This window comes from Dromaius novaehollandiae, chromosome 20 (genome assembly GCF_036370855.1).
Source record: "Dromaius novaehollandiae isolate bDroNov1 chromosome 20, bDroNov1.hap1, whole genome shotgun sequence".
Taxonomy (NCBI): domain Eukaryota; kingdom Metazoa; phylum Chordata; class Aves; order Casuariiformes; family Dromaiidae; genus Dromaius; species Dromaius novaehollandiae.
In genome coordinates, this window is record NC_088117.1 from 6,391,615 (window position 1) to 6,405,107 (window position 13,493).

At 44.5% G+C, this 13,493-nt stretch overlaps 1 protein-coding gene across 2 annotated transcripts in view; it reads right to left on the reverse strand.

Annotated features, from left to right (window-relative positions):
* Positions 1-13,493, reverse strand: part of BRINP1 (BMP/retinoic acid inducible neural specific 1) — an 89,477-nt gene that overhangs the window by 19,067 nt on the left and 56,917 nt on the right. For both annotated transcript variants that reach the window (XM_064523658.1, XM_026113793.2), the window contains exons 3-5: positions 8,965-9,155; positions 3,566-3,735; positions 2,124-2,229 (exon numbers count right to left, since the gene is read on the reverse strand). In XM_064523658.1, coding sequence (XP_064379728.1) covers positions 2,124-2,229; positions 3,566-3,735; positions 8,965-9,155 — 467 coding nt within the window. The remainder of the gene's footprint in view (positions 1-2,123; positions 2,230-3,565; positions 3,736-8,964; positions 9,156-13,493) is intronic.

The following is a 13,493-nucleotide window of genomic DNA, read 5'->3' on the forward strand; positions in this document are numbered from 1 at the left end:
GGATATGGAGGGCAAGTGAGCACAGGCGCCCACGAGATCCTGCCACCCAGAAGGATCCCCCCACGCTTCTGAGGAGAGCGGCATGAGCATGCAGCCTCCTGTGCACAGGACTGGGGGACCTGCCCCCCACCAGTGCTAGGGAAAGAGCAAAACCTCCTGTACTGCTGTGATAAATATACTTCTACGTATACCCCAGTGCAGGCACCCAATCTGGACGTACATGTATGTCAGGCCTACATGGACACTCCTTTATGAATTAATGATTCTGGCCAATCCAGGCCACCACCAGAAACCCTGCTTTGTGCATAAATTTCAGTTCCACCCCTAAATTTCAGAGCTGACTGAGCTACCCAAACCCTGCACACAAACATGAAGATAGCTTGGCTCTGGGTCCGGCCATCACATCTCCAAAGGGCATGACTTTGAAAACTCAGGGTTGGGCTGCAGCAAGCTAGTTCAGAAACAGAAATTCTCCCTGTCATGAACATGCTGCTCTTTTATTGAGCTGGTCTCCCAGCCAGAGTGACATGAAGGTAGTAACATGGATTTCTGTCAGCAGCTCATGCTCAGCTGCTAATCAGATCAGAGGAGACTCGGTCACGATCCATTACCTGCAGCCCTGTGACTAATTCCTGATGAGGTCTCTCATAGCAGTGGAAGGATCCTGGGTAATTATCCCAGGAACCGCACCACAGATTAGCTGGAAAACACTCAGGTGTAGCTTGAAAGGTCACTTTGTTCTAGTAGGAAGAGCTCTCGCCTCCCCCCCTCGTTCGCTGTCTCCCTTCTCTCGGGTCTGGTCTTTGTCTGCCCCACGTTATGCCATGAAATCCAAGTGTGGTTGATCTGTGAGCACCCACGGATGACGTCTCTGTCTCCTCCCATCAGAAAGCACAGCCTCATGCATCTCACTTCCCCCTTAAATCTTCCTCCAGCTCCTTCCCTCTCCCAGCCACCTTGCTTTTTTGCTTCTTCCGTTTAGCATCACATAACCAATAGAGATCTATTGATTTACTTACTCCCCAGTTTGTCTACCTATAGATCAAGCTGTCTATCTGTTTGTCTGTGTACCTAGTTACCCAATGTGTCATCCTCGGTTTTGATTGTCGCCAGCCACCATCACAGTGTATAAAAAGCCTCAATTTGTTTATTGTTAATTAGGTAAGCACCAGAATTCAGTGACTTAGATAATCACCAGAACAGTGAAAGCAACCTGCCTATTATTTTTAAAGGCAAATGATAACAATAATAATAATATCCCCGCAACATGACTCAGTAAATGAAACCCAGTTTCTGTGAAACCAAGATTAAAACAATACTTGCCAAATTACACTCAAAGCGGAAGATGTAATGTAGCCCATTCATCTGAAAAATTAAAATTTGTGCAAGTACAAGGATTCCAGAAATAAAACCATCTGGGCAAATGAGCAATTAAATCCCACATTTCCTTATTTCATCAAAAAACTTGGGAATAACCTTAGTAAATTACATGCCCAGTGAATTTTCTCCTTCTACTGAAGTTGACTTCTTGCTAACCAGCATGTATTTATTTATCAATTCATTTACGACCTCTATCTGTTGACTTCTGGACTAGCTCCCCAATTGGGACTGAAGCCATGGCTTCTAGCCTCCAAATAAAACCTCTGTGACTTTTCCCAAAGATTATGTTCATTAGAGAGTCCCAAAAGATGATCTGCAAACCTCTTACGCAAATCGGCATTTTGGGAGGGACAAAGAGAGACATGGACAGTATGTCCCTTCAATATTAATGGAAAAGGTCACATTTATTTATATGAGTGTATGCATGATATACAGAAGTCAGAAGTCCATCAGAATTTGATGGCAGCTGGGCACCTGATGTACTTAGACACTTCATTAGGCTCCAGTCTCCACGTGCCTTTAGCTCAGCCCCTGTCACAAGCATGAACACCTTGTGCCCGCCATCATATGAAGCCACAGGATGCCACCAGTCCTGCATCAGGGAATTTACAACACAGAAGGTGACCATAGCAAATAGAGGAGAGAAAAAGGCTAGAAACAAGGCCATCCCCCCTTTTCATTCCCCTCTTTTCATTCCCTCCCCAATTCCCCTTATCGCCAGCTCCCTCCCTCCTGTTCCCTACCTTGCAGGTGGAGTTTGCTCTCAGTGCTTTGCAGAAGGACAGAACTCACAGAGTCCAGATTGTCATAGCTGTTACAGCCCAGAGGGCCAGTCCGAGTTTCTGTTACCTAAAGCAGGACATAGAAAAAGAGAGAAAGGATTGTTCCCTTTGTTTGCAGCATTGCAGCTTCCTCAGGCAGGCTCAGACTTTGTGATATCATGACCTACCATCACCAGCTAACACAATCCAAAATACATCTTACACAGCTGAGAAAAATGTCCCTCACTGGACAAACATGGCTAATGCTTAATGCATACACAAGCTGGAGAAAAAGAGAGAATTGTGCCTGCTTTCTTTATGGTACTATATGTTATTCTGGGATTGGCAAAGGGGTCCTGCAGATTGATGTTTCTCATAGAGGATCTCCACTGGAGAACACCAGAAGCCAGTAGAGGAATTATTGCTAGCTTCTATTGCTGGAAAACAAGATGAAGAGATAGGTTGCCAACCAGCAATGGTGCCCAGTGCTCCCACAACATATGTGCGCACCATCATGCTAAGGATAGATTGAGATACAGATAACCTGCCATATCACTACTGTGGTTGTAGCTGTTTCCCGCCTTGGAGGAGAGCTCTCCTTCCTGAATTCACAAAGGGCGATTATCTGCTGTCACTGTTTCAATATCTCAATCCAATTTCCCATCCAGGAGGGAACAGACTCAGCCATGAGACACCACAGTACAATAACAGAAGCTGAAACCTTTCAGAAATGGCTAACAATGATGACTCCATCCACATCGTTTCCCTGGAGTGAACTCTGCGACAATAAAATCCCTCCCTAGTATAGGATGATTGCTTTCAGGGAAGGCAGCCTTTGTCTGCAGAGCCATTTTCCCTGTTTTGTATGCTCTGAACAGCTCCCCCTCCTTCCTGCTCCAGCCCCCGAGTTGTCTCTCAATCCATTTCATTCCACATGCCTTGGTAGTGCCATACTCTGAGTTATTCACCTTTCCTTGTAATTAATTCATCTGAGAGATGCTTAGCAGAAGTTGCTATATCTGCAAGAGGAAAGTACTTCCAGGCTGCATGGGTTTGGCCAGTTCACAGAACTGCCTCTCCTTTCCAAGCCTCATTGCCAGCCTGGAATATCTGTTCCCTCTCTTCCTTCCTGCAGTGGGCACTTGGCCTTCCAGAGGTCACTGCCACATATCAGCAGAAATCGCCTCTCCTATGTAACCATCGCTATGAGTGCCCACCCTCTTTCCAGACACTACTGGCCAGGGAGACATCACTTCTTCAGTAAGGACCGTAACAGAACAACTCATCCAAGGGAAATCAATGCAAAGCAACTTACTGTGATCAGGAAAGACATTACACTGGAATGGTGAACACCTGCCCCATGTCCATATAGTACTGGTATAGAAACACTATCCTCTTTGTCTTGCTGTGGCAAGACACAGTACCTTGATTGCTCCGGTAGAGATCTGGATCTCATGGAGTCTCCTCATGGTGCCATCACGGTCTACAAAGTAGGAGGAAGCAAGCTGGTGCAATGCTTCGACACTCTGGGTAGCGTTTCCTGACTTTCTGTCAAGTCGGCTTTTGTCCATGTACATGGTCAAGGCCTCCTCTCCTGCAGTGGAAGGAAAAGGAGCTGTCAGTAGTGCCCAGAGGCTGCCATTTAGGGTGACCTCAGCAGAATCACATGATATCACACGTTGCACCTATAGAAGGCAAAGTCCTAAATCTAAAGCTTTCTTAAGTGAATCCATCCTTCCTCACTAGTACCATAGGGCCAGAACTTCAGCGCAGTATAAATGAGCTTCTTCTATTCAGCTGAAAAAGGCTAGATCCACCACAGCTGTAGATCAGCTCCACTGAATTCAGTAAATAACGTTTTAGCTGGTCGTTAGTCAGCGTAGCCACACCACAACTGCTGGAATGGGTTCAGGCCATTTGGCCCACTTGAGAAATGCTTTTCTCCCTGGGTACATCTAGGATGATGCACACCTGACAGGAGCAGATGCCACTCTTATGCAAGTCTGTGGCCTGATTAATAGAAGGAATAAATGATGATTTAAGTTACAAATAGGACATGAGTATGTAGGAGGGTACAGAGGACAAACAAACGCTAACTGCATCTCTTTGGCGTCCAGCGGCCATGCAGAAGAGTAAGTGGGGGCGAGTGAGGGGGAGCATACAGATGAAAGACCAAATGAGAAAGCTAAGCTGAGCCACTTTGTTTTCTTTCCAAGAGTCTCATTTAGTGAATTTAAGTGGAAAGTGAAAGATAAGGAACAAGAGGTGGGTGGATCTGAGCTGGTCATCGCGGAGAATCCAGGAGGGAAGTTAGGGTCCCAATAGCACCAGACATCCTGAACGTTAGCAGAAACCTGAACCAAAGGAAACAGATATGAAAAGGACACAAAGTTTAGAAGTAATCACTTAAAAGTTCAATTTGTGCTGTGTGAGTCAGATTAAAATCCAGTTCATTCTGGTTTTGTAAAGCTAGAAGGAGTAAAAGGTAGAATACTGTCCTGCATGTCTAACATGTGAAGCTCTGATTTTAATAAATGAACAGAATAGACACTTAGGGTAGGAATGTGCCATTTCTACATAGCTCTCTTAATGAGAATAATGGTGTTTGTTCTGATTTGATAGATGAACCACTGATGAACACATTGCCACTGGCAGTACTAGCATGGTTAAAAAAATGCATCACCATTTTTTAGGCCAAGAAATATTTTGCTCTTCAGCATTTTTTTTTTTGAGAGCAAGCACTTACTTTTCTTAAAAATTCTGATTAGCTGAAATAATTTGATTTGTCCAAATAATTTCTTTTATTGCATACATGAGGAAAAAAAAAAAAAAAAAAAAAAACAGTAACCCCTCTCCCTTTCCCTGGAAATTTTCCAGCTTTTATCTGGAAGCCAAATGCCTGAAAACGAACTAAAAATACTCTGGCTGAAAATCAAAATATTTTTATTGGATTTTAGTTTTTCAAGTGATTGATATATTGAGGATTGAGCCTTTGGCTTCGAGATGAAAAATGCAAATATTTGGTGGAAAGAAGCTACTTTTCATGAAAAGAAATGTTCAGTTGAAATCTTTTAATTGGCTTCAAGGAAGCCAGGTGGAAAAGTTTGACATGTAAAACTTTCTCTCTTTAATATTCTCTTAAAAACAACGTATTATTTTCTGACCATGATCAAAGTCATAGTAGTTACAGTATCATCATTATTACTATTCACAAGAACGCTTTCCCTGGAAAATTACCAGCTTTTATTTCCTTTATCATTGCTAACATTATTATTCGTTGAGCGGTATGGAGAGTCCTTGGGCGCTGACAGGATCAGGGCTCTGTCACTTCAGGCTTTATCCGCACAAATAGCAGAAAGATGGTTCTTGTCCCAAGGGATTTAAAATCTAAGTACCTGATGAGACACAACAGGTGTGTACAACAAGCAGACGGGGAAGCACAAGGTAATAAGATGCCTGTGATTAGTGTGAGAAACGGCGGTCACAGCACACCAGATGCCCGGCCGCTGTCAGTGGTTTTTCAGGTTTCATCACCGAGGTGAGTTTTACAGAGGGATTTGAAGGAAGGTCAGACTCTGAATTTTCATGAGGCAACTTATTTGCCAGTGAAAAGACAGCGACATGGGAGAGTCAGTCCAGGAACCTGGGGGGGGATAGCGCGGATGGGTGTGGAAGTGTTGTACTTGGAGCCGAAAGTGTTGTATCCAACATGTAGTAAAAGCATTCACCTGCATGGAGATGCAGCAGATGTAAATGGTGCTTTGCCTCCATTTCGTGAGGCTGGGAAAGGAAAGGGAAGACCTGGAATAAGTCTCCCTAGCCGCAGTTCTCAAAGGAACCCGCTGGGATCCAGGCATCAATTCTTTTTCAATTTCACCAGTATTTGAGCTAGAAAAAACAGGGTTTTTTTTATTTTTTCCCCCTGGAAAAATACTACCTTCTTTTTAATAGCCTAGGCACAAAAACCAAGATCTTTTTAGTCCAGACTGTAGTTCATTGGCAGCTAGTGGAACGCTGAGATTGGCGACCCCTTGGAGGGGGAACAGCCAGGAAGCCTGGGCTGAACCTCCAGCGAGGACAGCCCTCAGGCGGTAGCGAAGGTTACAAATCACCAGGAGATTCACCGTCAGCCTTGGGTGACTAGACAACACGAAGCAGGCGAGGAGCCGCTGAGACGGCTCCTAGGCATTCGACAGGAGAAGCCTTTGCTTTAGGGCGGTGGGGAGCAGTGTGTTCTCCCCCCAAAAGCTGTCATTTTTCCTTCCTGCAGCGTTTGGACCCCTCCACTGAGGGGAAGGGGAAGAAAAAAGGAGAGGAAAGAAAAGCCTGTGAGGTTTGATACTTCTCCTGAGGGACAAATACTGTCCCTAGGAGTGAAGGGGGCTGAACAGAAATACTATTTGCTGGAAATCTACTCTGTGTACATGAGCACAGACTAGGAAAAGTACAGCATCCCCATGGAGAGTGCGTGTGAGAAAGCAACCCTTAGATCAAGAGAGGTTAATAGACTTTTGCTGCATTATTAAGTCTTAATTTCTCGTTTATTAAGCTGGTACTATGTTCAAAGTTGTCTTTCCTTCAGGGCTTTCCCTTCAAATTGGCTCTCAGCTCTGTGTGCTCCATCCCAGAGCCTGGATGCCCTCGAAATGACCCTTCACCAATCTCTCTGTCAGAACTAAACTGGAGCAGATCTGGCTCTTTATTAGGCTCGGAGGGTAGGGGGAGAGCAGGGGAGGGGGGGACCTGCCTTCTCTGCAGCTGAAAAGCATGAGAATTGTTCCTCCTGTGGCCAGGTGTGAAAATACCTGTTGTGTTCAGCTTGGGCTGGTCTGATGCACCACCCGGCCTCCTGGAGTCCATGCAACAGCTGGCATTTAAAAGCAAAAAAGTTGCTTGTACATTTGCTAGTCATTTGCAACCTAAAAAGACGTCAGGCTAAGCTACAAATCACTGTAATCCAAAGCAGAATTTTTTAACTTTTTTGAGAGGCCCTGAGGTCTTGAGAGAACAAGGGTGACAGCATCTCCCAGAAGATGTCTGGTTTGATATCGCAGTGGTCTTGTTTAGCACACAGACTCTGATTACTGAGTGTCCTCCTTGCATAATGCAGGCTCAGATTCATCTGCATCTTCTTTAGGATGGCCATTGCCGAGATAAATCCTTCCTTTCTCCCCCACCATCGTTTACCATGCTCTGGGCTGATAGAGCGTTCAGCACTCCCCCCCCGCCCCCAACACTGGTTCTCGTTACAACCCTCTGCATATTTAAAATTGTTGTGTTGTAAAATCAGGAGAAGAAACAAAGCCACTGTGAATAATTCACAACCTCACCCAGGCAAAATTAAAAATATATTTCACCATTGAAGGTCTTTCTTATTTGGAATTTCCAGGGATGTGAAAGGCAAAAAAAAAAAAAAAAAAGCATCTCAATAGAAAAAAAAAGTAAGCCCACAAACAGAACTCTCTCAATCTCACTGGTTTCTTACTTGACTGGTTTGGGCTGTGTAAAATATGGTCCTGAGGAGCTATTTCCTCAATAGACAGGAGTTTATCTCTACATGGATTTCTTTAAGGACTGATCCATGCAGTCACTCGTGCGCTGCAGTGCATGGAAACCTGTGCTCTCTTACACTCCTTGCTGATGGAGTGGCCAGATTTGAGTGGATGGACTGAAACTGCAGCCCGAGGTTCTTTGAAGGACGCTTGCAGCAAGAAAGGCAGTTTGACTTCAGTGGAACCATGCCAATTTACCTACCGCCTAATTTGTGCATGAATCATATGCACACATCTCATCTCATCTACGTCTCATCCGATTGTCTGCCGAATGTTTAGGGAACAGACAGATGGCCAAAAATTCCTCAAAGTTCACTACAGACTTCGCAATCACTGCTCCATGTGGCAAGGCTGGAAGCCGGGTACATTATGAGAGGCAACAGCAACAAACCTTGTACTAAAATTTAGACCCTTTATCTTTGGAATATCTTCTGTAAGGATACCAGTTTTTAACAAAAAGGCATTTAAATGCACACCCCAAAGGGGCAATAAAAAATACAAGAAAGAAAATCAACAGGAAATTTCAAGAAGAGCTGCTGATTTTCACCCCTCCTGTTTTCAGTACTTGGTACCTGAAGGGTTTATGCAGCACCAGTAGCAGTGCATACGTATGAGCTCATGGCCCTACAGTTCTCTGGCTTGTTCCACCACTGACATACTCTGCCTGCACACGCAAACCTCTCTGCAGTCCTGTGTGCACATTTTGCATTTAATTTAACATTGTTTTTTTCAGAAGTCTAGTCCATGTTACTGCTTTCAGTCCTTCGTTCAGCACAGGCCTTTCTGGCTATCTCTTGCCCTGCTGCATTCCCTCCCTGCCCAACTCCTTGACCTCCCTTTTCCTGGAGCTCTTCCAAATCCAGTGAGAAAGGATGCTTTTCTCCCTTCGTTTGGTTGTGTTCTGAAAAAGAGGGATCGACACGCTCCACTGTCAAATTAAGGATGGGGGCACCAAATTCATAGACAGACTCCGCTGGTAAATGAAGCACGTTTATCTTGATGCACACCGATACTCACGCTGTTGTCGAAGGAGCACCCGCATCACCGGCAGCACTTCCACGCCCTGCGCTCTGAACTCGTTTGCAAAGGCTATTCATACTCCGGGGATTTCCATACTGGCTGCAGAGGAGAGGGGCTGCAGCAGGGGAAGCTGTGGCCTGGCTCTGCGCTGCCAGCCGGCCTCCACCCAAAAGCTTTGCAGACGCTGCCCTGTGCCCTCGCCACCCCGCCACCGACACCGCTGGAAGAGAACGGGCCCACTGGCAACCTACCTCCCAGGGTGGCAGAGATGAGGATGTGGGTGCCGTACTTCTTGATGATGGTGTCAATGAACTGCTGCGTGGTGGGTCTCCTGCCCAGCAGGCGGATGCTCCTCTGAAACTCGGGCATCAGGGGCAGCGGGTTGTGGAGCAGGTCCCTCCGCTCGATGGCTGTGTTCCTCACCTTCCAACGGGCAAACTCCCTACACGACAACACAGGAACACAGCAGGGGTGAGGCTGCAAGTCTGGGTGGGCAGGAAGAACCACCGGGGGAAGGGAACGAGGGTGGCGAAGGGGACAGTCCTGCTGGACACCCCTGCACGGATACACACGTGAGGCTACAAGGCTAGACGGAAGAGGGAGAGGAAGGAAAAGAGGAAAAGCGAGACATTACTGCACAATAACAACACGTCTTGAGGAGGAGGGTCGCTTCAGGGTCTCCAGAGATGCCTTTCAGAGTGCTGCACTCCCTATGAAGGGAGCAGGCTGTTCCTTTCACCCTCATGCACGCTGGAGTCCTACACCATTCCTTAAAGCAGCAAATTCTGCTTCCTGTCAGAAAAAAAGTTTTGTGACTAGACAGACTTTATGTCCGGTCCAGTGTGATTGCTGCTGTGTCCTTATGTCTGTGTCCCCAGGTCTTCCTGCTAGTCAAAGCTCCTGCTTGTGCAAAACTCAGAACATCTTTATCTTTCAGCACTAAGTAGTACAGAAAAGATCATTTTGGAAAAAAAAAAAAAAAAACAACCACTCTTGATAATCCTTCTAAAAGGATCGATTCAGCTATGAGCAAAGGCCAGGATGAAAAGGGAGGTTCTGTTTGTTTTTCTTTCTTTCTTTTTTTAAAAACCTATAAAGTCATTTTAAAATCCCCTCTTTTAAACTGATAGCAACTGAAAAAAATAAAGCTAATCTCAAAATTATTACTAATTTGCAAAAGTAAATCCTTATTGTAGGTATCCATTTTGAAACCACAAAAAGGGAAAAATATGGAGAAAACCTTGCACACATGTGATCTAAAAATTGGGCCTCTGAAATATATCACCAGTTGAGCACCTAAAGGATGAGAAATCTATTAATGTCCTTTGAAAAATATCGAAAAGGACCTTCTTAAAAGGAAAAGGTATCATTTATAACCACTCTCCTGCAATGCACATGCACTGTCTTAAACCATCTCCCAGATAACTGAGTCACAGACTTCTCTGTCCCTTTTCATTCACTTATTCCTGTAAATCAGATTTAAGAAAAAAATTTTCACTTAAATAATAGGAATGACAATATCTGGCAGTGACACGGCATTTTATATCAATGTGTGTCAACCAGCACTAGCAGTCCCACTTTGCTGGTAAAGAACCTGACATGGATGCAGAGTTAAGAGATGCCATAAGTGGGTTGCAAAGCCAGGACCACAAGCCAGATCTCTTTGTTCCCAGGTTGGTTCTACACCCACTCTATTTTATGCCTGTTAGGTTGTTTTATTTAATGCAATTATGCATGTATTTATTTTGATTGCATCCCATCACAACTCCCCAGGCTGCCTAACAGCAGTAGCTTTCATTAAAATAGCAAAGTGCCAGCCTTTTATTTCAAAATGTCTCCTTACCCCTGAGCTAACCCCCCCTCTGTAGCCCCTAGGCTTTCACAAGCCAAATAAAAATCCCAAAACAGAACACCCCTTCTTACTACATCCTGAGAGTCATTACTGTTAGACCTTGAAAACTGCAGAAACATTGGTCTTTCTCAGAAAAATCTCTGCCAAAGAGCCCCTCTTCCTCCCCTCCTCCCCCCAAAAAAACCACACCAGGACCTTAGTACCAGGAAGGAAGAAGAGATGGATCATTGGCTTCCAAGCTGTCTGTAGATGACAAGTACATCAGGAATGTCCATGTATTTACTATATGAGCAGGTTATAGTTAGAATATAGCTCTGCTCCCAGAGTAGTGTAGAAGTCCAATACTTGGTATCTCTGGGAGAGATACACGTGGGGTTCCTATGGTTGCTTTTGAGGAGGGTTAGAGCCTTATAAGTAAAGCCTCTCTGACATGACAGAGAGAGGTTGCTCCAGGTCATTTATGGTTAGAGTGGTGATCACAAACCTGGCTGTAGAATGAAATCACCTTTGCATGAAGGAGGAATGGTCCCTTTAGGTCAGAAAAGTTACACTACATGGAAAGATGCAGATTTGGATGCTAAAGACAGCCAATGTTACTACTGTGATGAAGGTTTTATGATAAATAGAGATTTCCTTGTCCCTGTCATGAAGATCATAAGTAGCAAATGCGGGGAAAATGCCATCTGTGCTTCCTCTACAAAGAGACAATTGTTAGTCCCTGTGAAATGCAAACACACTTCTGCTCTCAGATTGCTGCTTCTTATAAGCCTTATCAGTAAAGTCAGGAGGGGCTAGAGTCCTTCTGAGCCAGCACATTTTCAGAAAGGAGTGTGGAAATGCTTCATGTTCCTAGACAAGGTAGAGAGGGTTTGCTTTTGTCACTGTCAAGATATCTATTCCAAAGCAAAGACCATGGAGCTGAAACATGCAACTGTTTAAGTGAGGCTCTATTGCTAGATCAAAATCCCCACCAAAGGATGGATGGAGATGGAAAGCGTAAGCAGTGATACATGTAGGACCAAAGACTGCAAGGCAGAGGGCTATAAAGATGACAAAAGATAGGAACAGAAAAATGACAATTTGGTAAATTGATCAAGGGGAGCCTGGGTTCATTTTATATATCAGGTCCAATACCACCTTATGACATCACCAGCAGGAGGCAAAAGCAGGAGTTTAAAAGAAATTATCGCCATATCTCCAACCTTGCCTGCTACCAAGGGAGAACTGCAGTTCCCATTTATATGGCAGACAGGCCCTTAGCAGAATCCACACCCACATCAAAAATATCATAGTGTAGGAGAGTTTTTCCACTTGGTCCTTCTGCACACAGCCTCTCCCTAGAGTTTTCTGCTCCTAGGGCGTATCACTGAGGTAAAAGCCACAGTTCTATTATCCTCTCCAAATGCCTGGATGTGTGGCTTTCATAGCTGATGAGAAAAGCTGAGCAAATACTTTATGATGAATAATTTATGCAACTAACTTAGATGTTTATCTTCTGCTCATAGAATATCCATGAGCCAGTTGCAATTCCCTCTAATTTATGCATTATTTGAATTTACTTAGTGACATTTTTCAAGCTGCTTTTTATGTTTTGGCATAGTATTTGGTGGTACTCTTTCTTTGTGTGTTGTTGCTTGGTTGGGACTGGTCAAGCAAATGATGTGATATTGTTTAGCTTCGTGATTAATGAGCAAAAATACATGTCCATATTTAAAACTTGGCTTACTCAATCCCAGAATATTTCACATTGAAAGCAATCCTCTGAATACTATCAATCTTCCGTGCAACTCAGAACTCCATGTTGTAAGATGCACCTGAGGCCAAGATCATGGTACAATTTTGGAAAACGGACTTGACATTAATGAATATGGCTAATGAAATCACCTAGAACTATTGAGGTGATAAAAATAAGAGATTTGCAGGGAATAGTATACCTCCTGCCTTAGGGGATGATCCAACCTGTAACACTTGAAGTCTGTGAAGAAACACTTCCAACAGCAGGTTTTCTATTAACTTTCAGTGCCAGACTTAATTGCATTTTCTGCAGAAGTAGCTGCTATTGGCCAAAACTGAAGCCAGGGCACAGGACTAGGTAAAGATACTCTCATCTATCTGGCAACACAGAATCCTTGAATCCATGAATCGCTGGAGGATCCATCAAGGCCTTGGATGCATGGATGACGTGCAAAGATGCACTGAGTTTTTAATTTGCAGCAAATGTTCTCAGAAGCCATTTCACCGATCATTGTTTCTCAGAAGTATCAGTGTCACCACAGTCTTAACTCTACTGCCTGGAAAGCACAGGTGAGGACTCCACCAGTCTCCAGGCACTCTATGAAAGAGAAAAATCGCACTGTTGTTTGCTAGTTATCCAGATGAAGAAGTTGCAAAGACTTGACCAAGATTACGATGGTATTCCATGAGACAGCTGGGATTAATACAGAGTCTTCTGGCCCTCAGGGGAAATCCCTAGCAAGGACCTGACTTTCTGCCAGTGAGTAAGCTTTTAAGGGCTTCAGGAGGAAGGAGATAAACCTTTTAACAAGGAGAAGGAAGAATATGCATCCCTGATGCAGAGATGGGATAAGGAGAAACTATGACCTAACGTCTGAGTAGGAGGGGAGAGGCACTTGTTTATGCTCTAATGTCTCGCCAGTGTAGACAGCCCATGCTAATGTGGAGTGCACACAGGAAAATGCCTGCCAGGTCAGTGGAGGGGAGTCTGCTATCTAATCCCTGGTGAAAGCGCTGGAGAGTCTACTCTCCTAATAGCCAGGAGGGGTAGGAAGTGTCTAGCTGCTAATGCCTGCTGGGGGAAGGGAGCGAGAGAAAGAGCTGATCTATGTAAAGTAGCATCAGGGAGGCAGATAGGCATATTTCAGGCCTTCCTCCCTGTCACAGTAAGGGGATACACTTTATTTATATACA